The following is a 26,339-nucleotide window of genomic DNA, read 5'->3' as shown; positions in this document are numbered from 1 at the left end:
TACTGAATGTTCTCCCCTCCAACAGCCATCTCCCAGAATCTTAGCCTCCTACTGTAGTATTCACTAAAAGCTAATTTTCTTAGAATCAAATTTAGGCCTTAAAGGTTCAGAAGAAATTCAGAATTATAAGTAGTATGGGGTGCCTGGGTGGCTTAGTCGGTTAAACATCTGCCTTTGGCTCAGGTCATTATCCCAGGGTCCTGTGATGGAGCCCTGTTTTAGGCTTTTTGCTCAGTGAGGAGCCTGTTTTTGTCTCTGTCTGCATTCCCCTGCTTGTGCTCTCTCTCTTTTTCTCTCTCCCAAATAAATAAGTAATCTTTAGAATTATAAGTAGTATAGTAGTCCAGTAAAGTATGAATTTTTAAAAAGTAAAATTTAGGAGCACCCAGGTGGCTCAGTTGGTTAAACATCTGCCTTCAGCTCAGGTCATGATCTGAGGGTCCTGGAATCAAGCCCTGCATTGGGCTCTCTTCTCGGTGGGGAGCCTGCTTCTCTCTCCCTCTGCCCTTCCCCTTGCTTGTGTTCTCTCTCATTCTGCTCTCTCTGTCTCAAATAAATAAATAAATAAAATTTTTAAGGTTTTATTTATTCATGAGAGACACACAGAGAGAGAGGCAGAGACACAGGCAGAGGGAGAAGCAGGCTCCCTGCAGGAAGCCCGATGTGGGACTCGATCCCAGGACTCTGGGATCACTCCCTGAGCCAAAGGCAGATGCTCAACCACTGAGCAACTCAGGTGTCCCTAAATAAAATCTAAAAATAAAAGAAGTAAAATTTATGGGAGCACCTGGGTAGCTCCATCATTAAACATCCAACTCTTGATTTCAGCTCAGATCATGATCTCAGGGTCCTGGGATGGAGTCGGCTTGAGGATTATCTCTCTCCTTCTCCTTCTGCCCTTCCCCTGCTCTCTCTCTCTCTCTCTCTCAAATAAATGAATCTTTATTTATTTTTTTTTTTAATTTTTATTTATTTATGATAGTCACAGAGAGAGAGAGAGAGAGACAGAGAGGCAGAGACATAGGCAGAGGGAGAAGCAGGCTCCATGCACCGAGAGCCCGATGTGGGATTCGATCCTGGGTCTCCAGGATCGCGCCCTGGGCCAAAGGCAGGCGCTAAACCACTGCGCCACCCAGGGATCCCAAATAAATGAATCTTTAAAAAAAAATAAAATTTATGGAGACTGCTTAAAACCTTACTGTTTCAAAATCTATAGATTTCAGAATAAATGTAAAGGAAAGATTGAAACTACTTTTTATTTAAATAGTAACTAAAATATAGTTGTCTCTCATTTCCAGAAAAAATGTTTATGAAATGAAAATGGAGTTTATAAAAGTTTTAAGAGGATGTTATAATTTTGATTTTTGCAATCAGTTTTAGAAACATGTTTATGGGGGCGCCTTGGTGGCTCAGTGGTTTGGTGCCTGCCTTTGGCCCAGAGCATGATCCTAGAGTCCCGGGATCAAGTCCCACGTCGGGCTCCCTGCATGGAGCCTGCTTCTCCCTCTGCCTGTGCCTCTGTCTCTGTGTGTGTGTGTGTGTGTCATGAATAAATAAATAAAATCTTAAAAAAAAAAAAAAGAAAGAAACATGTTTATGCATCTAAACTTAAAAGAATACGTGAAGGAAAAGAGGCTCTTTTCTTTGAGGTCATGAACCAATATTAGAGACACAGAGCTTGGGTATACTTTAGGTATTTTCATAAATATGAATTTTTAGGTAATTAGTATATCTAATTTTTAAATCTTGTTTGTACATTCTGATGAGTGAATCTTTGTCTTTTCTTAAATTATTATTTTTTAAGATTTTATTTATTTATTCAGAAAGAGAGAGAGAGGCAGAGACACAGGTAGAGGGAGAAGCAGGCTCCATGCAGGGAGCCCAATGTGGGACTCGATCCTAGGACCCCGAGATCACGCCCTGAGCCAAAGGCAGGCGCTAAACCGCTGAGCCACCCAGGCATCCCTCTTAAATAGTTTTATACTAAATGTTCCTAATACTGAGTTTTGAAACCTCAGTCTACAAATAATGGCATTATTTATGTATTTATAGAACCTTTAAGGTACTTAATGAATAAGTATAAATCAACATTTTGAAATATTGACATATGTTAACTTTCTGCTCTGGTGCTCTGTGATCTTTGATTTTCTTTAATTCAGGCATTATCATGTTATACTTTTATTAGGAAGTTGAGAACACTGAAATCACTAGTCTAAAAGAAGTTTTTACTTTTACTTTAGGAATAAGTCTCATTGACATCAACTGTGTTTTTAGTCTGGCAGCTGTAGAACCATCCATGATGCTCCTGGAAAATGTGAAGAGGCATCTGAAACGTCCTGTGTGGATTAATGCTGACATTCTTCCTGGCCCAAATGGAAACAGCATGGTAGTGGATGCAAAACCTTTTATAGACACGGTGACATCCTTCTTTCCAGATGTGACATTTTCCCTGGGTTGGACAACAGGATGGCATCCTGAGAAAGTCAATGAAGGTAATAATTCTTAAGATGTATTTCTTATTGGTAAAACTAAAATCTACTCAAAATATAAAAATAACATGTTTAAATACAAAACGAAAAACTTCTTTCATAGCATAAAAGCCTAATGGAGATAAAGGTCTGACCCTTAAAGGCATCTCTATGACTCTTTTCTTTTCTTTCTTTTTTTTTTTTTAAAGATTTTATTTATTCATGAGATACACAAAGAAAGAGGCAGAGACACAGGCAGAGGGACAAGCAGGCTCCTCACAAGGAGCCCAATGTGGGACTCGATCCCGGGACCCCGGCATCACACCCTGAGCCAAAGGCACACACTCAGTGTTTGAGCCACCCAGGCGTCCCTCTTTCTTTTATTTCAGATAGATACTTCATTTGTTGGTGACGTTGTGTCAACAGGCTTCGATGGGAAATTTGCAGTCTAAATAACCAAAGCTGCCTGTACAAACTAAACAAATCCCAGTTGGTCTCTTTGAACTTGCAAAACATTCTGTACTCTTTTATTTTTTTCTTTCCTTGGAGCAAACTTCCTATGTCAGATAAAAGATAAAGAGGTAGTAATAAAAAATTCTCTAGTGAAGTGAGGCCATAAGTAGGGGGAGTGTGGTTGAAGAGCACAAGTTGTACTCCATAGAAGTTGAAGGGGCTCCATAAATAGTTAGTTTCCTCTCTGGGTGAACAGAGGAATGGGAGGCCATGAGACTCTCCTGTAAGCTGGATCCCTTCTTTCCTCTCACCTGCTTCAGGAGGACCTGACATTAAGCTTCTTTTTCCTGGTTGAAATTGATTATGTTATTTGGATTCATCTTTCTATTTCTTCATACATCCCTGGGCAGTGATTTCTAGGTAAACAGCTCATAAGCAATCAGATGCTCTGAGGCACCTGTCCAGATGGTAAAAATAAACTAAGAAGGCATTTAGAACCTATAGAGATGTTAGTCTTTATTCTGCGTTCAGGGAATTCATTTTTCACTAATTTGCAATTATTGTTTTTATTTTTTATTTTTTTTTAAGATTTTATTTATTTATTCATGAGAGACACACAGAGAGACAGAGACATAGGCAGAGGAAGAAGCAGGTTCCATACAGAAAGCCCAATGTGGGACTCGATCCTGGGACTCCAGGATCATGCCCTGAGCCAAAGGTACGCACTCAACCACTGAGCCACCCAGGTGTCCCTGCAATTATTGTTTATAGATGTTAACTTTTTTTTTATATGTATATTTATTTATTTAGTTATTCATTCATTCATTCCTTCATGAGAGACACAGAGAGAGAGTCAGAGACATAGGAAGAGGGAGAAGCAGGCTCCATGCAGGGAGCCCACAGTGTGTGACTCGATCCCAGGACCCCAAGATCATGCCATGAGCCGAAGGCAGACACTCAACCACTGAGCCACCCAGGAGTCCCTAGGTGTTAACTTTTAGTTCAACATAAGATAAGAGTAACTGCTGTCTGGAGAGTCTAGAACATTTAGGTTCTAACCCCATGGGCCAATAATTGATGTGATTGAGAGAAAAAAATAGTGTGCTTTAACTTAATTCTAATTTTTTAATCATTTTAATTTTTAATAGTTTCATTAAAGAATATTGCTTATAATTCAAAGTGTTTAAAGAAGGTAATCTAGAAACAGTTTAGTAACTTCTTTACTGATTCTAAACTCCTTTTGTCACAATTCTGGATCAACCTCAGGCTTTAACTGAATTAGACCATATCTGGATTTTGAAGTCATTTTGATATAACATCAAGTATTTCCATGCTACTTTTCTTCCATTGGCCACTTATCATTACTGTGCTTTATGCCTCCTTACTTCTTATTTCATAGATTTTTTTTAAAAAATATTTATTTATTTATTTTAGAGAGAGAGAGTGAAAGAGTGCATGTGAGTATGAGGAGGGGCAAAGGTACAAGGAGGGAGAGAATCCCAAGCAGATTCCTCACTGAGCACAGAGCCAGATCTCATAACCCTGAGATTACAACCCAAGTGGAAATCAAGAGTCAGATGCCCAAACAACTGAACCATCCAGGCACCCCTTATTTCACAGATTTAGAAGAGTTTAGGGACACCTGTGTGCCTCAGTGGTTAAGTGTGTTGCCTTTGGCTCAGGGAATGATCCTGGAGACCCAGGATCGAGTCCCACATTGGGTTCCCTGCGTGGAGCCTGCTTCTCCCTCTGCCTATGCCTCTGCCTCTCTCTCTCTCTGTGTCTCATTAATAAATAAATAAAATCTTTGAAAAAAAATGGAAAAGACTTTATAATTTTATAGTCATGTAAATATAGTTTATATATATATATATATATATATATACTGTTAGCAATCCTATTTTCTAATTAAAAAGATGCAGTTTTTCAGATTTTCAAGGAAAGCAGAACATTGCCCTTTTTTTATTATTAGGAGTTTAGGTGCTAAACTAGCTTATTTACATAGGCTTTCTTTAAAATATTCCTGTATTGACCAGTACTTTTTGCAGCCTGCTTTTGATAGAGATTGCTGTTTGTTTATTTATTTATGAGAGTGGTGGGGAGAGGCAGAGGGAGAGAGAGAATCCTAAGCAGCCTCCACGCCCAGCACAGAGCCGGACAAGGGGCTCAATCTCATAATCCTGAGATCATAACCTGAGTTGAAGTCAGATACTTAACCAACTGAGCCAACCAGACACCCCGGAAAATCTAAGTTTATAGAAAATATTAATGAGGCAAATACACCTAAGGGAAGATCCTTAGAATCTTTAAGATAAATACAATGTCAAAATTTGCTTTTTTTTGTGCTCGAGAGATCAGTAAAACCTTTTTAATATTTTAGTGTTTTGTTAAATTTGCTCTAGATCACTTGTGGCATGATTTTCGACTTGATTTTTTTGTCTGTATTTTCTATTCAAAATATTTTCATGTGGGGATCCCTGGGTGGCTCAGCGGTTTAGTGCCTGCCTTTGGCCCAGGGCGCGATCCTTGAGTCCCGGGATCAAGTCCCGTGTGGGGTTCCCGGCATGAAGCCCGCTTATTCCTCTGCCTGTGTCACTGCCTCTCTCTTTCTCTCTCTCTCTCTCTCTCATAAATAAATAAATCCTTAAAAAAAATATTTTCATGTATTAACTGGTATTGTAATTCACTCTGAATCCAAATGGAAATTTTTATAAAATACCTATTAATTACCTACTTATAGGTAATTTAACTTAGTTTTTTATTTAATTGATTTTTAGGATTCCAGTTAGAAAATTTGAATTTATTTCTCTCATTTCAGGTTATAGTTGGACAATGGTGAAAGAAATGGAATATATTTGTAAGGAGTTAAATCAGCCTGTAACATTTCCTGTCAGAGCAGCATTAGTCAGGCAGTCTTGTTCTCAATTACTTTGGCTGTTAAAGAAATCAAACAGGTATGTGTAAGTTTAACAAAATAGCATATGCATGTGAGTATGTGTGAGAGAAAGAAGATGAAAATTGATTATGTAAAGACAATGTGTGTGGGAAAAAGATGGCAACAGAATGAGCACTGATTGTGTAAGCGAACAGGCTCCCTCACTGGAATGAAACTCCTGATAAACCAACCTCAGCTTACATAACATCACATCTGGGACACCAGGGAGGCTCAGCAGTGTAGAGCCTGCCTTTGGCCCAGGGTGTGATCCTGGAGTCTCCGGATCAAGTCCCACATCGGGCTTCCTGCATGGAGCCTGCTTCTTCCTCTGCTTGTGTCTGCTTCTCTCTCTCTCTCTCTTTCTCTCCCTCTCTCTCTCTCTCTCTCTCTGTGTCTCTCATGAATAAATAAAATCTTTAAAAAAAAGAGGAAAAGAGAAAAAAACATAACATCACATCTTCTATTCCTCACAAAAGTCTGAACACAGTAGGTGCACAGTAAATACCCTTTTTCTATTATGTTATACATTCTCAAAAAGTTTTAAGTGGATAAAATAGTTTCTTTTTGAATTCTATCCTAATTTCAGAAGTTTTTTTTCCATATAGAAATTTTATTATTTTTAAAGATTTTATTTATTTATTTGAAAGAAAGAGCATAAAAGAGCACAATCAGGGGGAGCGTCAGGGAGGGAAGGAGAAGCAGGCTCCCCTCTGAGCAGGGGATTTGATGTGGGGCTCAATTTCAGGGCCCTGCGATCATGACCTGAGCCAAAGGCAGATGCTTAATGGACTGAGCAACCCAGGCTCCACCGAAGTTTTATTTTAGTATGTAATAAAAATTAGTTGGACCACTTATTAGATATTAAAATATATTTCAAAGGTGTGGATATTGAAACAATTTTGATACTATCTTTTTAGTATACTAGTCAGTAGAACAACAGAGAAAATCCGGAAATAAACCCAAATCTATCATGGATGTTAGTTTAGGAAAAGCTAACATTTCACATAATTGGTGCAAAAGTTTAGTGTGGTGTGAGAGAACAGGCCAAGTGTGTGGAAAAAACAAAACTGTTTTCCTTAATCTTTCTTCCAAAATAAATTCCAGATGAATGAAGGCTTGAAAATCCAACATTAAATACACAAAGAAAAAACATGATACTATATAGTTTCAGAATGGAGAAGACCTTTCTTTCTTTTTTTTTTTTTTAATGTCCTTCCATCAAGGAAGTGTTTTTTTGTGTTTTTTTAAGATCGTATTTATTTATTCACGAGAGACACAGAGGAAGAGAGGGAGGGAGAGAGAGAGGCAGAGGCACAGGCAGAGGGAGAAGCAGGCTCCACACAGGGAACCTGACGTGGGACTCTCGATTCCCGGTCTCCAGGATCACGCCTTGGGCTGAAGTCGGCGCTAAACCGTTAAACCGCTGAGCCACCCAGGCTGCCTGGGAGAAGACCTTTCTTAGGCACAAAATCTGGAAGCTATCGTCGAAGCAAAGTTACCAGAAAAATAACTCTAATATTAAAAAAAAAAAATTTGTTTTACTTGATCTCAAGACAGCTGCCTGGGAAACACACAGTCTTCACAGGGAAGAAAGTGTTCCAGAGAATTAATGGGTTTATAGGTTTGTATACTTTTTTTTACATCTTGTAAAAGCTCAAAAGATTATAGATTAGCATATAGGCAGGAATCATGACTTTTAAAATCAGGGAATGCAGGGAGCAGGAGCATTGATCCAATATCTCAAGGAAAAGGTGGTTTTCCTTTAGGCTCTTCCAGATGTACAATGCATGTGTGGCAGGCCGTAAATCAGGCTTTTGATTTGAACAAAGTTTATGTACAGCCAAGCTGACTTAGAAGGAATCCTAAAATGGCTTCCTTTGTATATCAGGCCTTTAGAGAGTTTTTCTCTCACCACTTTTATAAAAGGGAAGTTTGAGGTGTGACTGGGCAGCTCAGTCTTTTTTTTTTTTTTTTTTCTTCAGCTCAGTCTTTTAAGCATCCTACTCTTGATTTCTGCTCAAGTCATGAACTCAGGATTGAGAGATTGAGTCTAGCCTCAGACTCTGTGATGCTGAGTGTGGAGCCTGCTTAAGATTTTCTCTCTCTCTCTCTCCCTCCCCATTCTGTAGCCCCCCTCATATTTGGGCACACATACATGCTCTTTCCTTAAAAAGAAGAAAGTTTGATACATTTGAACACATGAAAATGTAAAGATTTTGGTAAAACTACTCTTGATACATACATCAGACAGATGTAAAGAATTCTAATAAAGAATTTTCTCAGATCATCCAGAAAAAAACTCAGTTTTGTAATTCACTATATTGAAGAGAGTAAGGGAAGCAGATACACATTAAAGAAGTATTCACATTCCTATGGATATTGAATTTTTACTAAATACCTTTTCAGTGTTTGTGAAAATAATGTTTTTTCCAATATCTATTAATAAAATAGTTAATATTTCATAATATTGTATTATCTTCACATTTCCAGGATTAACCCCACTTGACCATGATATATCATTCTTTTAATATATTGCCAAATTGTATTGCTAAGTTTTAATTAGGATTTTTGCATTTGGAAGTGAGATCTGTAGGTTTCTTTTCTTTCTCAGTTTTAGGTATAAATATCATGTACATGTCTTTAAAAGAGCTAGGGACCATTCCTCCTTTTTATCTGTTCTGGGATTTTTTTTTTTTTTTTAAGATTTTATTTATTCATGAGAGACACAGAGAGAGAGGCAGAGACACAGGCAGAGGGAGAAGCAGGCTCCCTGCAGGGAGCCCGATGTGGGACTTGATCCCAGGACCCCAGGATCACACCCCAGGCCGAAGGTAGACTCTCAACTGGTGAGCCACCCAGGCATCCCAATATATAGATATTTGTAGGAGTTCATGTATTGTATTAGGATATAGTTTGGCTGTTATAATAGAAACATAAATTAACAATAGCTTAAACAAGTCTAGTTCGCTCTCACCTACCTGGCAAAGCATAAATAATTCAAGGCTGATTTGGTGCCTCTACATGTCAAGGACCCAGACCATCCTATTTTCATGCTCTGCTTTCCTTAGGATACTGCCTTCATCCATCTGGTCAGATTGGCTACACCTGAGTTTCAGTTGGTAGTGATGGGGGAGCAGAAGGCTAGTTGAGGACAAAGCACAGGCTGACAAGCACCGTCACCTCCCCGCCCCCCCCACTCCCTGGTGGGATATTTGTGACCTTCCTTAGGTACTCCTGGCTGCCCTAAGGGAAGGAAAAACAAATGGTTAATTTATAGAGATTGTAGTCCTCTAAGACAATGAGTCTCCCTTAGTTTACAAATATCTTAATTTACAAGAAAAAAACATTCTTATCAATAACCTAACTTTCAGAAGGAAATGTAGATAAAATTAAATGTCCTTATATCAGCAGCCCATTGACAAATACTTGAGACAGGCAGAGTATAAAGTTCTTCCTTGGAAGCTCCCAACTGTCTTAATGTTAATGCCTTGCTAGGAGAAGCAACCTGAAGTTGACAGTGACGAGGCCTCTGGCATTTTGTTAAGTCCTCTTTAGCATTTGAAAGTTCTTTTGGAGGGCCTCTCAATTGGGATTGAGCTCACTGGAGTCTGCTTCTCCCTCCGTTCATTCCCCACCCTCACTCTTGCTTACATGCTCTCTCTCAAATAAATCAGTAAAATCTTAAAAACAAGCTCCTCTGCTTTCTACTGAGTGTTGGTGTAGGAAAGCATGAAGCCAGCCTGATTTTTGTTTTTCCCCTTATAAGTGTCTTGATTTGGCAGGGGGCTATTGAGGGGGATAACTTAATGTAGAAAGGGTTGTCATCAGGTATATAGATTCAAATGTTCTTTTCCAGAATGTTTCTGTGAATTATATTTTAAAATACTTGTTCTATTTTATTTGTAAACTATCTTTTAACTTTCTGGGATTACAGCTATGAATATTTAGATCTCCATTGCCTATCTTTGGTATATATTTTTTCTCTTTAGTCTTTCTATTTATTTGCATGTAATTTTTTTTTTGATTTTATAATCTGCATTCTATGTCTCTTAAAAAATTTTTTTTAAGATTGTATCTATTCATGAGAAATACAGAGACCTAGATAGGCAAAGGGAGAAGCAGTCATCCCCCTCTCCCGCAACTCAGTGCGGAACCTAAGGATCACTCTACTCAAAGATCATGCCCTGAGCCCAAAGCAGATGCCCAATCACCGAGCCACCCAGGCATCCCATCCCTTACAGTATTTACAACAGTGTCTGTTTTTCCTTGTAATTCTTCAGATTTCACTTTATTTCTTTATTCTTTTTCTTTTTTATTTATTTCCTAAAATCTGCCAGTTAGTGTTTCATCATCTCTTTTATATTGTCTTGTATCCTCTTCCCTTGAGCTCATACCTCTGCTTTGTGCTCTTTCTTCAAAGAAGCAATTGCATCATATAAAAAATTTCGGTCATGGCTTTCATCTGCCTTGTGGCTTTTTTTTTTTTTTTTTTAAGATTTATTTATTTATTCATGAGAGATAGAGAGAGGCAGAGACACAGGCAGAGGGAGAAGCAGGCTCCATGCAGGGATCCTGATGTGGGACTCAATCCCAGGATCATGCCCTGGGCTGAAGGCGGCTCTAAACCGCTCACCCGGGCTTCCCGCCTTGTGGCATTCTTTAAGTTTTACATATATTTCCACTGATAGATTTTTAAAGATGGAGTTTTTATTTCTCCATCTGCCATTTATTTATCCTTTCGTTTTTTTGTACTCTGTTGTATAAAACCTCTGCCAGTTTTTATTATTGCACTTGAAAGAAAGTCTTTTTTTCTGGACAAGCTACTTGCTAAAAGTGCATGTTGGAGAGGGACCAAGACTATGCTCCTTATGACCTAGAGTCTTATATGTGAGTTTATGTAGCCTTTAACTTTTCCCAGTCAATGAATATAGGCACTGCAGTATCTCTAAGTAAAATCCTTTATCTATTGCTTAAATTTAAAATTTTAAGTTTCCATAGGAATAGCCTGATACCCACAACTGTGGTTTTTCTGTGCTAAGTCTTTCCTTATCTTCATGGCTTCCTGGGGCCAAACCTAATTCAAGAAAGCTTCCACTTGTAGCTCAGGGATGACATTCCCACTGTTGCAAAGTATTGAGGTGGAATGTGCCCCTCATGTAGAAGTGTCTTTGGTAGGCTCTCTTGTCATCTTCATGTATGGGCAAATTTTCTTCACTTTTTTACCCAGGTGGCCTTAACCTCTGTTGCTGTTGGAAACCTTTCACTTGTTTTATAATTTGTAGTTTCAGTTCTTTTTTTTTTTTTTTTAATTTTATTTATTTATTTATGATAGTCACATACAGAGAGAGAGAGAGAGGCAGAGACACAGGCAGAGGGAGAAGCAGGCTCCATGCACCAGGAGCCCGATGTGGGATTCGATCCCGGGTCTCCAGGATCGCGCCCTGGGCCAAAGGCAGGCGCCAAACCGCTGCGCCACCCAAGGATCCCTGTAGTTTCAGTTCTTAATTTCATTCAAGATGGAGTCTCTCTCTTCAGTCTTTTGCCCTTTTTGCTGCCTTTGGGTAATTCCTAGGAGGAAAAGGAGGCACGGCTGACTTCTGGCTGCCATGTTCAAATAGGAAGTTTCTACCTCCCATTTCTTTTATTATTACGGCCTCAATTTTCTCTGTCTACTCCCTATGAAGTCATTTACTCTTTTAAACCTTCTCACTTGAAAATTATACTTTGTGGGTAGCTGAGGTGGCCCAGGGGTTTAGCACCACCTTTGGCCCGGGGCCTGATCCTGGAGACCGGGGGAGTCCCATGTTAGGCTCCCTGCAGGGAGCCTGCTTCTCCCTCTACCTGTCTGTGCCTCTCTCTCTGTCTCTCTCTCTCTCTCTCATGAATGAATAAATAAATACAATCTTTAAAAAAAAAAAAGAAAATTACACTTTCTTCAAATTTTTTATTTTTTAATATGACAAGTCTACATCCAACACCATACTTCATGAAGATGGGATGAAAACTTTTCCTCTAAGATCAAAACTAGGGTGCTAACTCTCACCACTCTTATTTAACATAGTACTGAAAGTCCTAGCTGCAGTAGTCAGGCAAGAAAAAGTATAAGAATTAGAAAGAAAGAAATCAAAATGCCTGTATTTGAAGATAACATTTTGTACATAGATTTTGTATAAAGATTCAACCAGGAGGAGCGTGGTTGGCTCAGTTATTTAAGCCTCCAACTCTTGATTTTGGCTCATGTCAAGATCCCAGGGTTGTGAGATCGAGCCCTGTGTTGGACTTTGTGCTGGGCATAGAGACTTTTTTCTTCATTGAGTAATCTTGGCTCCCTTGTCAAATATTAGTTGACCATATATGCTTGGGTTTATTTTTTGGCTATTGATTCTTTTCTCTTGGTCTATTTGTCTGTTTTTATGCCACTACCACACTGTATTGTCATACAGTATTATTCGAAGTCAGAAGTATGATGCCTCCTGCTTTGTTCTTCTTTACCAAGATTTCTTTGTATATTCAGGGTCTTCTGTGGTTCCATATAAGTTCTAGGAAAGTCTTTTTTTGTATTTCTGTAAAAAAATGCAATTGGAATCTTGATAGGGATTTCATTGAATATTTTGGTAATACTGACATTTTAATAATAATAATTCTTCCAATATGTGAAGACAGGATACTTTTTCATTTATTTATGTCTTCTTTGATATATTGAGATGTATTTCTTCTGAGCCTGATTTATTGAGTTTTTATCATGAATGGATGTTGAATTTTGTCAAATGCTTTTTCTGCACCTACTGAAATGATCATATTCTTTTCTTTCATTCTATTAAATGTGATGTATAACAGTGATTTGTGTGTGTTGAACTATCCTTGCAACACAGGAATAAATTCCATTTGATCATGGTGAATGATTATTTTATTGTGCTGCAGAATTGGTTTGGTGGTATTTTTTTTTTTTTTTTTAAAGATTTTATTTATTCATGAGAGGCAAAGACATAGGCAGAGGGAAAAGCAGGCTTCCTGTGGGGAGCCTGATGCAGGACTCAATCCCAGGACTCCAGGATTACACCCTGAGCTAAAGGCAGATAGATGTTCAACCACTGAGCCACCCAGGTGCCCTGTTTGGTAGTATTTTACTGAGAATATTTGCATCTGTATTCATCAGGAATATTGACTTACAGTTTTCTTTACTAGTAGTGTCCTTTTCTGGTTTTGGTATCAGGATAATGCTGGTTTATAAAATAAATTTGGGATTGTTTCCTGCTCTTCAGTTATTTGGAAGAGTTGGAGAAGAATTGGTGTTAATTCTTTAAATATTTGGAAAATTCACCAGTGAAACCATCTGTTTCTGTGCTTTTCTTCATTGGGAGATTTTTAATTACTGATTCAGTTTCTTTGCTAGTAATTGATCTATCCAGATTTTTAAATTCTTTCTGATTAGGTCTTGGTAAGCTGTAAAAATATGGATCTTAAAGTAATTCTCATTTGTGTGTATGTGTCCTCGCCTGTAGCTTAAAATTTCTTTTTGATTTGCCACACAATGCTGCTGTAGAATAAAATTCAAAGTACTTTTCTCTGTTACATTTCCAGAATAATGTCACCATCCATAAGGACAAGAATGTGTCTAACATAGTGAGAACACCTTGGTTAAGATAGACTATTTCTTAGTAGTAGTAGAAGTGTTTTGGAGATTTTTTCAAGTTTCCTGGATTCTGACATGTTTAAGGGGAAAATAAGTATGAAACTACTTAGCAGCATTGCATTTTCTTAGACTCTGATGCAATAGGAATATTGTAATAGAAGTAATGTCTACTAGAAGAAACAAAAATATACAATTTAAATAACATTAAAATTCTGAGTATATTCTTAACATCCATAATAAATATGCATATATTATTAATGTATTTTTAACGCCCAGAGATGGATCTAAATTTATTATTTGGCATCCTTAGTGACATCTCTTGGTGTTCTTATATCTTCTACAAGCTCCCCCAAAAGGGAGAGTGGGGCCACTTACAAGTGAATATGAATGTTGGTAATGTCGGTGACATTTATGTCTCTTTATAGTCCCTTGCAGTCATGCTTCTGACTATATCCAGCCTACTGGAAAAAAACCAAGTTAGAGTGGTAGGTTTTGTGTAGGGAACAGATTCCTTGATCAGCAATACAATCTTTTCAGTTTTTTTGTCCAAAATTTGGCTCATTTTCACTGTTAACCAGTGTAGGTTTCCAAAGCCATTTCACATTCCTATAACTCAGATATAGCAGTTACCTAATTTAGATAAAGGCAATGTGAATTGTTTTTCTCTCTAGTCCTTTTGATGTTCATGAAGGAATGAAACAGGAACTGTATGTTCCAGCACTGCTAATTAATTGTTTGTGTAAATTTGGATTAAAGATAAATGAAAGTAACTATTTTTAGGCTTGTTGGAAATCCTCATCGTTGTTTCTTATCTTTTACTTTTCACTATAAAATTCTGTTTTGGGCAGGACTGGTGGCTCAAGCTGTTTAGCGCCGCCTTCAGCCCAGGGCCTGATCCTAGAGACCCGGGATCGAGTTCCACATCAGGCTCCCTGCATGGAGCCTGCTTCTCCCTCTGCCTGTGTCTCTGCCTCTCTTTCTCTCTCTCTCTCTGTGTCTCTCATGAATAAATAAATAAAATATTTTTTAAAAAATTAAATTTAATTTAAAAATAAATAAGTAAAATTCTTTTTTTATTTTAATGCAGGTATAGCCTGACTATTTGGACTGGAAAAAATGATAACTATTCCACTGAAGATTTACTTTGCATTAGAGACTTTTTTGACAAGAAACAAGTTTTCTATGACATCTTGGAACCACAAAACCATGAATTTAAACAAGCCATTGGAGTCAAAGTTAATCTCTAAGAAGATTCTTCTAAATCATTTCATGTTTTGGTTTCATAATCTTCTGCTTTGGTCTGAATTAATTACCATGTAAATTGTGATGATTGATTTATGCTATAATTCATCTACTCTAAAGACATGCTTACTTTATTAGGCCTATGTCCTTATGATACTGTATATACTTAAAAGATTTGGAAAGTGAAGATTTCAGTGCGCCTGGTCTAATAATAATTTAGGAAAATTATGCTTTAAACCCCTTTATAAAATGTAATTTTGATATACTGAAGATAATTGAAGAGTTTATATGTCAATAACATATAATCACATTACGGAGATTCCACAAAACTATGGCACCCTCTTTCTTTTGTCCTGGAGAACTGGTTATTTCAGAGACTAAGGAAGAGTAAGAGGACTTTAAAAATGTTTTAACTTTCACAGAGGTGACCAGATTTCTCATAACAGAATAAAATCCATTTATTGAAAATAATATAGATTAAATTTGATGGATCTAGAATTTCCGTATTGTTGGGAACATGCTGACAACTATTTAAGTTTTTTATATTCCTTGTTTCAATCACTATATTTTATCTATAGTAAGTACAATATTACTGGAGATCAGAATTTTAATCCTAGTTATGTATCATTTGGTTTTCAAAATTCTCACACCACCATAGTTCAGGCCCTTATTTTACTGCTAGAATTTTAAAAAGTTCTTCATGACTTCATTGTTCACATTCTACTCAGAGATGCCATGAGTATTTCTGCTGAAGAAAACTTTTGTAAGCACCTCTTGCCAAATCAGAAAGCTGCAGGGGTCTCTTAAATGCCACTTCATTAAATTTTACTCTTTCAAGATCCTTCATAATGTAGCCCACTCTAAAAGTCACCTGTGTGAACTTCAGCTCTGTCAGCATTTCAAAAATGCCTATAACATCTATGGTCTCCAGGTCTTACTTTAACAGTTAATTTTAACTATTTAATATTGTCCACTGATTATGTCATACATGTTAGTTTATCTGCTCAGCTAGGTTATATAAAGTCCTTTATAGTAAGGGAACATTCTTAACTCCTTTACACTGGGTGGCATAGTCTTGAGCAAGGTATTCAGAAAAACATGTACTTCTTTCATTTATTGAAAAGAAACTTAGGGATCCCTGGGTGGCGCAGCGGTTTGGCGCCTGCCTTTGGCCCAGGGCGCGATCCTGCAGACCCGGGATCGAATCCCACGTCAGGCTCCCGGTGCATGGAGCCTGCTTCTCCCTCTGCCTGTGTCTCTGCACCTCTCTCTTTCTCTCTGTGGCTATCATAAATAAATAAAAATTAAAAAAAAAAAAAAAAAAAAAAAAAAAAAGAAAAGAAACTTACCAGTGAATGTCCTAAAATACGTAATTTGCTTGGTCTGTCAACTGTTTTCTCCTGGAAAATAATAGTATATAGAGAAAAGAACTTGGATTTTGAATTCAGACAGACTTCCCTTACAGCCCCATTTCAGTCCCTTCCTAGCTGTAGATTTTAGGGAATATTTAACCTCATTGCGTCTTGGTTTCCTCATCTGTAAAATGGAGGGAAAATGAGGATTCTCTTGTACAGTTATTATGAAGATTGAGATTTATGGAATAAAGGCATCTAGCTCATACTCAACACATAGCAAGTACTCAACAGACAATTCCCTTCTAGACTTATGGGATCATAACCATTATAGATAATAGTAAGGGGTATAACATCAGACATTGTAGATGTATAAATATTTAAGGAAGTCCACTGTATTTCCACTTTAAATTTTAACTACAACTAGATGCAGTGCTATTTGTCAAATGAACTTCACTTTCTATGGTTGTTTACCAGAAGCAAAAGATGCAATGTTATAATCATAAAATTTTAATAATAGCAACAAAGAATAACTCTTTAATATTTCAGTAAAATTAATGTTTATAAATTTTCTAAAATGACTACGTTTTACTTTTATAGAGAGAGTTGAATTTGTTTTTGGATTTTTCTTTTAATTTGAAAGGGCATGAACAGGAGGAGGGGCAGAGGGAGAAGCAGATTCCCACCTGAGCAGGGAGCTTGTTCATGGTTCGATCCCAGGACCCCAGGATCAAGACATGAGCCCAAGCAAGGCAGCTGCTTAACCAACTGAGCCATCGAGACAACTCAAGAGTTGAATTTAAAAATGAACTGCATTTTAATAAATATAAATGCATTTAATTGCATTTAATAAAAGTCATTTGTCCAGAAGATTATTCTTGCTACTTGATTATCTGACCGTTGGTAATATATATTTTTTATTTTGATGTTTATTTTATTTATTTATTTATTTATTTATTTATTTATTTATTATTTATTTCTATTTTAGAAAGGGAGAGAGAATCTTAAGCAGGCTACATATTGAGTCTGGGGCTTGATCTAATGGCTGTGAAATCATGACTTGAGCCTAAGTCAAGAGTCAGATGCTTTACCACATGAGCCACTCACATACCCTATGACCCTTGATAATATTTTAAATATATTAGTCTTAAGTCTTAAAAATGCCTTTGTATTGAGGAATTTATTAGCTGATTATGACTTAGGTTAAGATTTTTTTTTTTAAGGGATACCTGGGTAGCTCAGCGGTTGGGTGCCTGCCTTTGGCTCAGGTCGTAATCCCGGGATCAGGGAATGGAGTTCCAGGATCAGGGAATGGAGTTCCGCATCAGGCTCCCTGCAAGGAGCCTGCTTCTCCCTCCACCTATGTCTCTGCCTCTCTCTCTCAGTCTGTGTCTCTCATGAGTAAATAAATAAATCTTAAAAAAAAGATTTTTTTTTTTTTTAAAGATTTTATTTATTTATTCATGATAGTCACACAGAGAGAGACAGAGAGGCAGAGACACAGGCAGAGGGAGAAGCAGGCTCCATGCACCGGGAGCCTGATGTGGGATTCGATCCCGGGTCTCCAGGATCAGCCCCGGGCCAAAGGCAGGCGCCAAACCGCTGCGCCACCCAGGGATCCCAAAAAAAGATTTTTTAAAAGATTTTATTTATTTACCTGAGAGACAGAAATAGTAAGAGAGAACATGGGTAGGGAGGAGAGAGGGAAGCAGGCTCCCCATGGAGCAGGGAGCTGCAGGGCAGGGCTAGATCCCAGGACCCTGGGATCATGACCTGAGCTGAAGGCAGATGCTTAACCCACTGAACCACCCAGGTTCCCCTAGGTTAAGATTTAAAGGTGTATTTTTAAGTCATCTTTGGGAACAAAAAATAGATAAGGAAATTATGAAATGTATTCTATTGAAATGTAAATTTTGGGGGATCCCTGGGTGGCTCAGCGGTTGAGCGTCTGTCTGGACCAGGGCGTGATCCTGGAGTCCTGGAATCGAGTCCCGAATCAGGCTCCCTGCATGGAGCCTGCTTCTCCCTCTGCCTGTGTCTCTGCCTCTCTTCTGTGTCTTTCATGAATAAACAAAATCTTTAAAAAAAAAAAAAAAAAAAAAACAGGTGGAAAAGAATGGAAATGAATTTTAAAAACTAAAAAATTTTTAATGGACAGCCACATGGAAAAGAATAAGTGATCCCTACTTCATACCATATGCAAATAATTTGAGTTATATCTTAGGCCCAAATGTGAAAGCTAAAACTAAAGCATTTATTTATTTATCTTTAATTTTTATTTATTTATGATAGTCACACAGAGAGAGCGAGAGAGAGAGGCAGAGACATAGGCAGAGGGAGAAGCAGGCTCCATGCAGGGAGCCTGACGCAGGACTCCATCCTGGGACTCTGGAATCATGCCCTGAGCCTAAGGCAGATGTTCAACCGCTAAGCCACCCAGGGATCCCCAGAAAGGGAGACTCTTAAGCAGGTAAGCAGGTTCCACATCCAGAGTGGAGCCTAACCCAGAGCTCAATCCCACAACCTTGGGATCATGACCTGAACCAAAATCAGGAGTCCAACACTTCACCAACTGAGCTGCCCAGGTGCCCTGACAATGATTTATTAACACCATACTAATTATTTAAAAAATTGATTAAAAAATAATAAATAAAAATAAAAAAATTTGATTAATGGGCTTTATCAAAATTTAAGACTTCTCATCAAAAGACCATTAACATATATTTGACAAAGGGTTCATACTTAGAATCTATGGAGAACTCATAAACTGATTTTTAAAAAGCTAAACAACCTAATCAAAAATAGGCAAAAGGACAGACACTTCATAACTTGGTTAGTAAATAATGATATAAAGGCCTTAATGTGTAAGAATGCAATACAATACTATAGAAACACTGAGAATCTACATTACTGATACGGAAAGATGTTATATTGCAGGTGGCAAAACAGGTGTCTGGTATATATATATATTTTTAAGATTTTATTTATTTATTCATGAGAGACACAGAGAGAGGCAGAGACACAGGCAGAGAAGCAGGTTCCATGCAGGGAGACCGATGCAGGACTCAATCCCAGGACTCTAGGATCACTTCCTGAGCTGAAAAGCAGACGCTCAACCGCTGAGCCACCCAGGTGCCCCATGGTATCATATTGTTTGAAATTGAATGTCTTTACGTGCATTTGTATACATAGGAAAATATTTGGGAAGAAGTTCCCAGACACAAAATAAGTGTGACCTATTTTTCTCCTCCAGGTTCTCAAGTCTAATGTATTGGTGTTGAGAACTCATAGCATCCGAGGGCTATTTCCCAAGCCTGGCAGAGCCACCCTGGTCCTACAACAGACTTCGGTATGAGATCCAAGTGTTCAAAAAATCAGCTTTAAAAAGTGCAGTAGTTTATGGCCCTGTAAAATTGTTGTAATTGCTACTTAGATATGTACTCATTTATCAAGTGGGAAATTGTTAAAAGTTATTCAGAACAGTTTGGTTATTTGCTTATTTTTTGGAGCTAGGGTCTTAGATTTTTTTTTCCTTGTAATAAGAATTAAATACGTAGTGAATAATTTTTTTTTATTTTTTTATTTTTTATTTATTTATGATAGTCACAGAGAGAGAGAGAGAGGCAGAGACACAGGCAGAGGGAGAAGCAGGCTCCATGCACCAGGAGCCTGATGTGGGATTCGATCCCGGGTCTCCAGGATCGCGCCCTGGGCCAAAGGCAGGCGCCAAACCGCTGCGCCACCCAGGGATCCCATATGTAGTGAATATATAGAAAAATGCCCTATCTCTCACCTTGAAATTTAAGATTTAAGAGCCTACAATCCGCTTATAAATTCATGAATCAATGCAAGGACAATAGCTGAATGATAGAAAGATGAAGATAGTAGTACTAAAGAACTTTTTTTATCTAGAAAATGGGAGTATGACGAATGAAGATCTGATAACCAGATCTTGGAAGAAATGGGGCAGGATCTAGTTCTTGGGACCTCAGTAGCAGGAGCTCAGAGCCTTTGTTCTAGTGTCTAGTGTTCCACATCCATGTCATTCTTTTATCCATGACTGTGATTGCTTCTCTCTTCCTTGTACCTACCATCCAGGGACCGGAATTTGTCTACTCATTTGTGTCTGCAGGGCTCACTGGGGAGTGCTGTGGGGAGGGAAAGGATTCAGGCATTAAATTGATGTCTGATGTGCTGAAGATGCTCAAATAATTAAGAAATAATTTCTACCTCAAGGATCTTCCAATCTAGGTGGAGGAGAGAGACCTGTGAATGATGAGTTGGATGTTTGCCATAATTCCTGTGATGTAACTGAACACCAGGTTGAGGCACAGGCAGCATTTCATTCAAATTGAGAGAAAACACTTAACATTGAGTCTTGAATGATGAGTAAGATTCACCAGGTAGACTAAAAGAGGGGCAAGGGCCTCTTTTCAGACAGAGGCACGTGCACAAAGGAACTCTAAGTAGGAAACGGACTGGCCTGACCTGTTCAAAAAGTATGTGGAGACGCCATACTATGAGGCCGGGCACTTCTGCAGGGGCCAGACTCATTTTCTGAACCAAGGAGTTTGCTGCTTTTCTAGTAGGTCATAGGAATCATTGCACCATTTTAAGTAGGGGAGCCTTATTCTCAGTTTTGATTGTTAGAAATTGTTTGCAATGACATGAGAAAGGAGATCTGGAATTCTTGTGAAAAGTGAAAAAATTGAAAAGAGATGAAGCCCTGAAGTACGGTGGTAGCAAAAGGGCATGGAAATGCTTAAGAGCCAGAGGAAAGAGGCTATGAAGGAAAAACTCATAAGAGTCTTTAAACTGGTGGAATGAGGCATATGGGACAGAGGGAAGAATCTCACATATGTATTTTCCATTTGGGTACCAGAGGGTCAGGTGCTGCTATTAACCCAAACATGATAGGAGAGGCCAAGTGTGGCTCTGTTTCTCAGTGATTTGTTGATGTTCCTCTATACCAGCTTGGAAAGAAAACTGAAAACCCCATCTGCTAGCCCCTTAACTCACTTACCTCCTACTCTAACTTTAGGAAGGATGCTCTTTTTTATTTAACCAATTTCATTAAGATCCCACACCAAGTAATTGCTACTTTACTACATATTTTATTTATTTTTTTAAGATTTTATTTATTCATAAGAGACACAGAATGGGAGGCAGAGACACAGGCAGAAGGAGAAGCAGGCCCCCCATAGGGAACACGACCTGGACTCAATCCCAGGACCCCGGGATCACGCCCTGGGCCAAAGGCCACCCAGACATCCCATTACATATTTTAATTATTCCATAATTGTAAATGATATCCATAGTCCCACTATTAGTGAAGACAGAAAACAGGCAGGGTTTGAAAGGGGCTCACTCAGCCTCCTACCCTTTAGGGAGGTTCTTGTTTCTATGTTTCTGCCCAAGAAAGGGACCAGTCTAACAAATCTGGTGCCTGAGCTCTTCTGGGTTTGCTTGCTGCTACAGAATGTTCATTAAAGCTGGTCATTGCCTCTTTCTTCTTTATCCTTTCCTTGGGATGAAAGAATATAGTAAAAGTTCAAAAAATGTAACTGAACTACTATAGAGTCTGTTGCTACTTTGTGAATTCAAGAGCTAATCAAAAATTCTGCATTAAAGTAGAAAGATGTGACCTTTTCACAGAGCCTGTTGAGCTCAAGCCCTTAAAGAGTCTTTTGTGACTTCCCCAAGTGTGGGCTGTCTCCAGAGGCACCTCTTCTGCTACAGTATAGTTATTTTACAGGTTTGTGTTTTGTTCTCAGCTGTGTTGTTTTATTTACTTATTTTTTTAAAAAAGATTTCATTTATTTTTTCATGAGAGACAGAGAGAGAGGCAGAGACATAGACATAGGGAGAAGCAGGCTCCATGCAGGGAGCCTGATGTGGGACTCGATCCCTAGACCCAGGATCATGCCCTGAAATGAAGGCAGATGCTCAACTGCTGAGCACCCAGGCGTTCCATCTGTGTTGTTTTAGAGGAAGAAACTATTCGTTTTTATGGGATGTCTGGTCAGCATAGGCCCTTAACAAATGTTGGGATGGATGGATGGATGGATGGATGGATGGATGGATGACACAAAACCTCAATAATTTTTTAGACCAGTTGTTCTTACAGTGGTCACAAGCCCCTCATTTCCCTTGAGATGCTTTTAGGAGATACATGAGGTCAGAACCATTTGTGAAATTGTTATTATTCACAAATAACAGCATTTACCTGTCTCATGGTGATATTTACACTGATGTTGGAAAAACAATGGTAAGTTAAATTGTTGATGTCTTAGTATAAATCAAGTTCATGGCATCAACTAGCAATCATATTCTTCACTGCCATACAATCACATTAAAAAGAAAAAAAAGACTCAGAAGTATCATCACTGAGTTCGCAAAAATTGTTAATTTTTGGTGCTGAGTCAAGATTAACATTGTTGAGTTAATATTAAGATCTTGGGGCACCTGGCCGGCTCAGTTAGAGCATGTCTTGGGGGTTGTAAGTTCAAGCCCCATGTTGGATGTAGAGATTACTTAAAAATAAAATCTTTTACAAAAGCTAACTACATCTCGACTCTTTAATATTCTGTGTGATGAAATGGGAGGTAAACACACAATAGTTCTACATACTGTAATTTAGTAGTTGTCCTAAAGAAAAGCACTTGTTGCAAACAAAACTAGTCATTTTTTCATGGAGAAAATATTTACTTGAAAGAACAACTGACAGATTAGTTATTCAGTCTTGAGTATTTGGCAAATATTTTCTCAAAAATGAACAATCCAAGTTTCTCACTTCAAGGAAAACAACTGACAATAACTGTTGCCAGTGACAGAATCTGAGCTTTTATAATGAAAAATTAGAATTTGACATGAACTTGAATCAATCATTGTGAGCCTGAGACAATTCCCAATGCTTAAGGACTTTTTTCTGATTATCAATGGTAATATTAGTAAATGTTATTTTTAATATAATAAAATGTGCCAACATTAAGAAGATCTGCACAACTTACAGAGTCATCATTTTCCAAATAACTAGTGCTGATGTTATAAAACCATGCATGAGTAAGGAACCTATTCAAATTGCAGGACAGACAGTGAAATTTAGTGTAACAGAATATGAAAATTCATTGATGTGGTTTCAGATTCCACATTACAGCTAACCTTTAAAGCAACTACCACTTACTGTTTCTTGGCCTTTTGGCTAATTACCCAAATTTGAGTATAGTATCAAAGAAGACTGTCCACAATTATGTGAAAACTCTATTAAGCTATTTCTTCCTTTTCTAATTACATGTCTATGTGAAGCCATATTTTCTTCATATGCTTCAACTTAACATATTAACTACAGATTGAATACAAAAACAGGAGAATCCAGCTGTTTTCTATTAAGCCAAACATGAAGAGATTTGCAAAAACAAAAACCAATACCACTTTTTTCACTAAATATATTTTGGATAATATGCTTTTCATAAAATATTTATGCCAAACATGTAATGGGTTTCTTATTTATTTATTTTGGTTTGTTGTTGTTGTTGTTTTTTAAGATTTATTTATTTATTCATTCAGAGAGAGCGAGAGAGGCAGAGACACAGGCAGAGGGAGAAGCAGGCTCCATGCAGGGAGCCCGATGTGGGACTCAGTCCCTGGTCTCCAGGATCATGCCCTGGGCTGAAGGCAGACGCTTAACCGCTAAGCCACCCAGGCATCCCAAAATCTTTTTTTTTTTTAAGATTGTATTAATTTATTCATGAGAGACACAGAGAGAGGCAGAGACATAGGCAGGGAGAGAAACAGGCCTCCTCTGGGGAGCCTGATGCTGACTCGATCCTGGGACCCTGGGACCATGACCTAAGCCAAAGGCAGATGCTCAACGGCTGAGCCACCCAGGCATCCTTAAAGATGTATTTATATTTGTGAAAGAGAGCACAAGTCAGGGGAGCAGAGGGTGGAGAGGAGAGAATCTCAAGGAGACTCTCCACACAGCACAGAGTCCTGATACAGGACTTGATTTCACAACCCTGAGATCATGACCTGAGCTGAAACAAATAATTGGATGCTTTTTTTTTTTTTTTTTTTAAGATTGTATTTATTTACTCATGAGAGACAGAGAGAGTCAGAGGCATAGGCAGAGAGAGAAGCAGGCTCCCTACTGGGAGCCTGATGTAGGACTTGATCCCAGGACCCCAGGATCACCACCTGAGCCAAAGGCAAATGCTCAACCGCTGAGCCACCCAGGCACCCCTTTCTAGGTTTAATTTTTTTTAAGATTTTATTTATTTATTCATGAGAGACAGAGAGAGAAAGAGGCAGAGACACAGAGAGAGAAGCAGGCTCCCTGCAGGGACCCCGACGTGGGACTTGATCCTGGGTCTCCAGGATCAGGCCCTGGGCTGAAGGTGGCGTTAAACCGCTGAGCCACCCGGGCTGCCCTCTAGGTTTAATTTTTAATGTACCAAACATAACCTAGATTTTTTTTTTAAGCCTTTAGGATCCTCAAGTTTTGAGAGTATACATGTCCTGAGATCAAAAGGTTTAAAAACCTGTGTCTCCAGATGTTTTAAGTGTTTGGCATATATGACATTGGGTATAGAAATTACTTAAATAAATAAATAATTTAAAGGAAAAGAATTATAGACATTCAAGGAAGGTACACAAGAAGGTAGGATGTTACCTTGGAAGAGCCAATGGGCAGCTCCAGTAAATCCATGGATTTACCATGATCTGGCTCTCCTGTCTTGGTGACTTAGAAATGACTTAAAAGTGTGATTTAGATCTAAGGAATATTGGCATTAAACAAGGCTATATAAACTTAAATATTATTTTACTAAGAATTATGACTTCCAAGAAGACTGTGCCTTCTTGTTTAAAAAAAATATAGGTTTTATTATTATCCACATATGCTGAGGCCATTTAAAACACATTTTCTACTCAGGGTTGCAAGAGGAGGCAGGCGTCCCTCTTCACAGGGGGCCAGTGTGGGGAAGCACCAGGGGTCCCGCTGAAGGACGAGGAAGTGAGGGGAAAACTTGGGCAAGATCCTTTATTATGGTTTCTGCAGGAAGGAATGGGTGAGGAAGGGTAAGCTAGTTTAGAATTGGCTAGTTTTTTTTTTTTTTTTTAAAGATTTTATTTATTTATTCATGAGAGACACAGAGAGAGAGGCAGAGACATAGGCAGAGGGAGAAGCAGGCTCCATGCAGGAAGCCCGATGTGGGACTTGATCCTGGAATCCAGGGATCATGCCAGCCAAAGGCAGATGCTCAACTGATGAGCCACCCAGGCGTCCCTAGAATTGGCTAGTTTGAATAATTTCAGTGGTTTCTGGGGTGTGGCAGCTGTCACTGGTTGTTTGGTACCTGACCCCTAGGGTGATGAGGACAGGTGGTCAGTGGCCCGGAGCTAGAGAGCCCTGTGAGAGCCCGATGAAGGAGATGGTTGGACTACGGACTCTGGGTTGGTTGGTTTGTATATGAAAGATGTACTCTGGGGCAAGTTGTTTTCTACCCCTACGAATTAGCTAATCCTGGGAGGGACAGTCCCTCAAGGATCAGCAAGACCCCAGGATATTAAAGCATTAGAAAATAAAGAAACATGATTAATACAGTTGTCATCACCCTGACAAGTTCATTCCTTCCTTTAGGCAAGCTATATGGGAATCAAGGTAGTAGGAGGCTACATAGTATTTAATCAGGATTTTAAAAGGTCCAGTTACTGAATAACTGATGGATGCATCTCTACCAAAGACTATGCCAGGCCAGTGTTCATCACTTTCCCTGGGCACTGTCAGCACTTGTCTCTTCCTCCCCAGAATTATTCTTGCTATGAATCAGTATTAGCTGTACTCTTTGGAAATCCTAGCCAAAAGTAACTAAGAAAGGTACCTGTAAAACTAATGAATGAAGTGTCATCATACTTTTAAGTTAAAGTTTAATCATACTTTTACATTAGGTTAAAACATAACACATATCTGATTCCTATTGCAAACATCTGTGACTTATCACTGGGATTCCAGTGATATATTCCACTTAATGGAGTGACAAGTCCCATGGGATGGCTTTAGAGCCTAACTCAAGCAACCTTAGCCCCTAAAATGTTTTTAGGATTAATAGAAGACTAAAAGCTCTTCCAAATATGGCCAACAAAGTGTTAATCCTATTAAATATTTTTTACACATTGGGATGAGAATAGCAACAGAAGTTATTCTCTCAGTTTTCTGTTTACTCAAAGTGATATGTAGCATAATTTCTCTTGAAATT

At 38.4% G+C, this 26,339-nt stretch overlaps 1 protein-coding gene across 8 annotated transcripts in view; it reads left to right on the top strand.

Moving 5' to 3' along the window:
• Nucleotides 1-16,953, top strand: part of FAM151B (family with sequence similarity 151 member B) — a 32,918-nt gene extending 15,965 nt beyond the window's left edge. For 5 of the 8 annotated variants that reach the window (XM_077866609.1, XM_077866627.1, XM_077866637.1 and 2 more), the window contains 4 exons: nt 2,275-2,492; nt 5,740-5,875; nt 14,577-14,724; nt 16,727-16,953. In XM_077866609.1, coding sequence (XP_077722735.1) covers nt 2,275-2,492; nt 5,740-5,875; nt 14,577-14,724; nt 16,727-16,855 — 631 coding nt within the window. In that variant the 3' untranslated portion in view covers nt 16,856-16,953. Of the gene's footprint in view, nt 1-2,274; nt 2,493-5,739; nt 5,876-7,409; nt 7,478-14,576; nt 15,581-16,726 lie in introns of those variants that run through there. The other 3 variants (XM_077866663.1, XM_077866670.1, XM_077866617.1) reach the window with 3 other exon arrangements.
• The last annotated feature ends 9,386 nt before the right edge of the window (nt 16,954-26,339 follow it).

Source organism: Canis aureus, chromosome 2, assembly GCF_053574225.1.
Source record: "Canis aureus isolate CA01 chromosome 2, VMU_Caureus_v.1.0, whole genome shotgun sequence".
Lineage (NCBI taxonomy): Eukaryota > Metazoa > Chordata > Mammalia > Carnivora > Canidae > Canis > Canis aureus.
The sequence above is the reverse complement of the archived record's forward strand: the minus strand, read 5'-3'. Positions and strand labels throughout refer to the sequence as shown.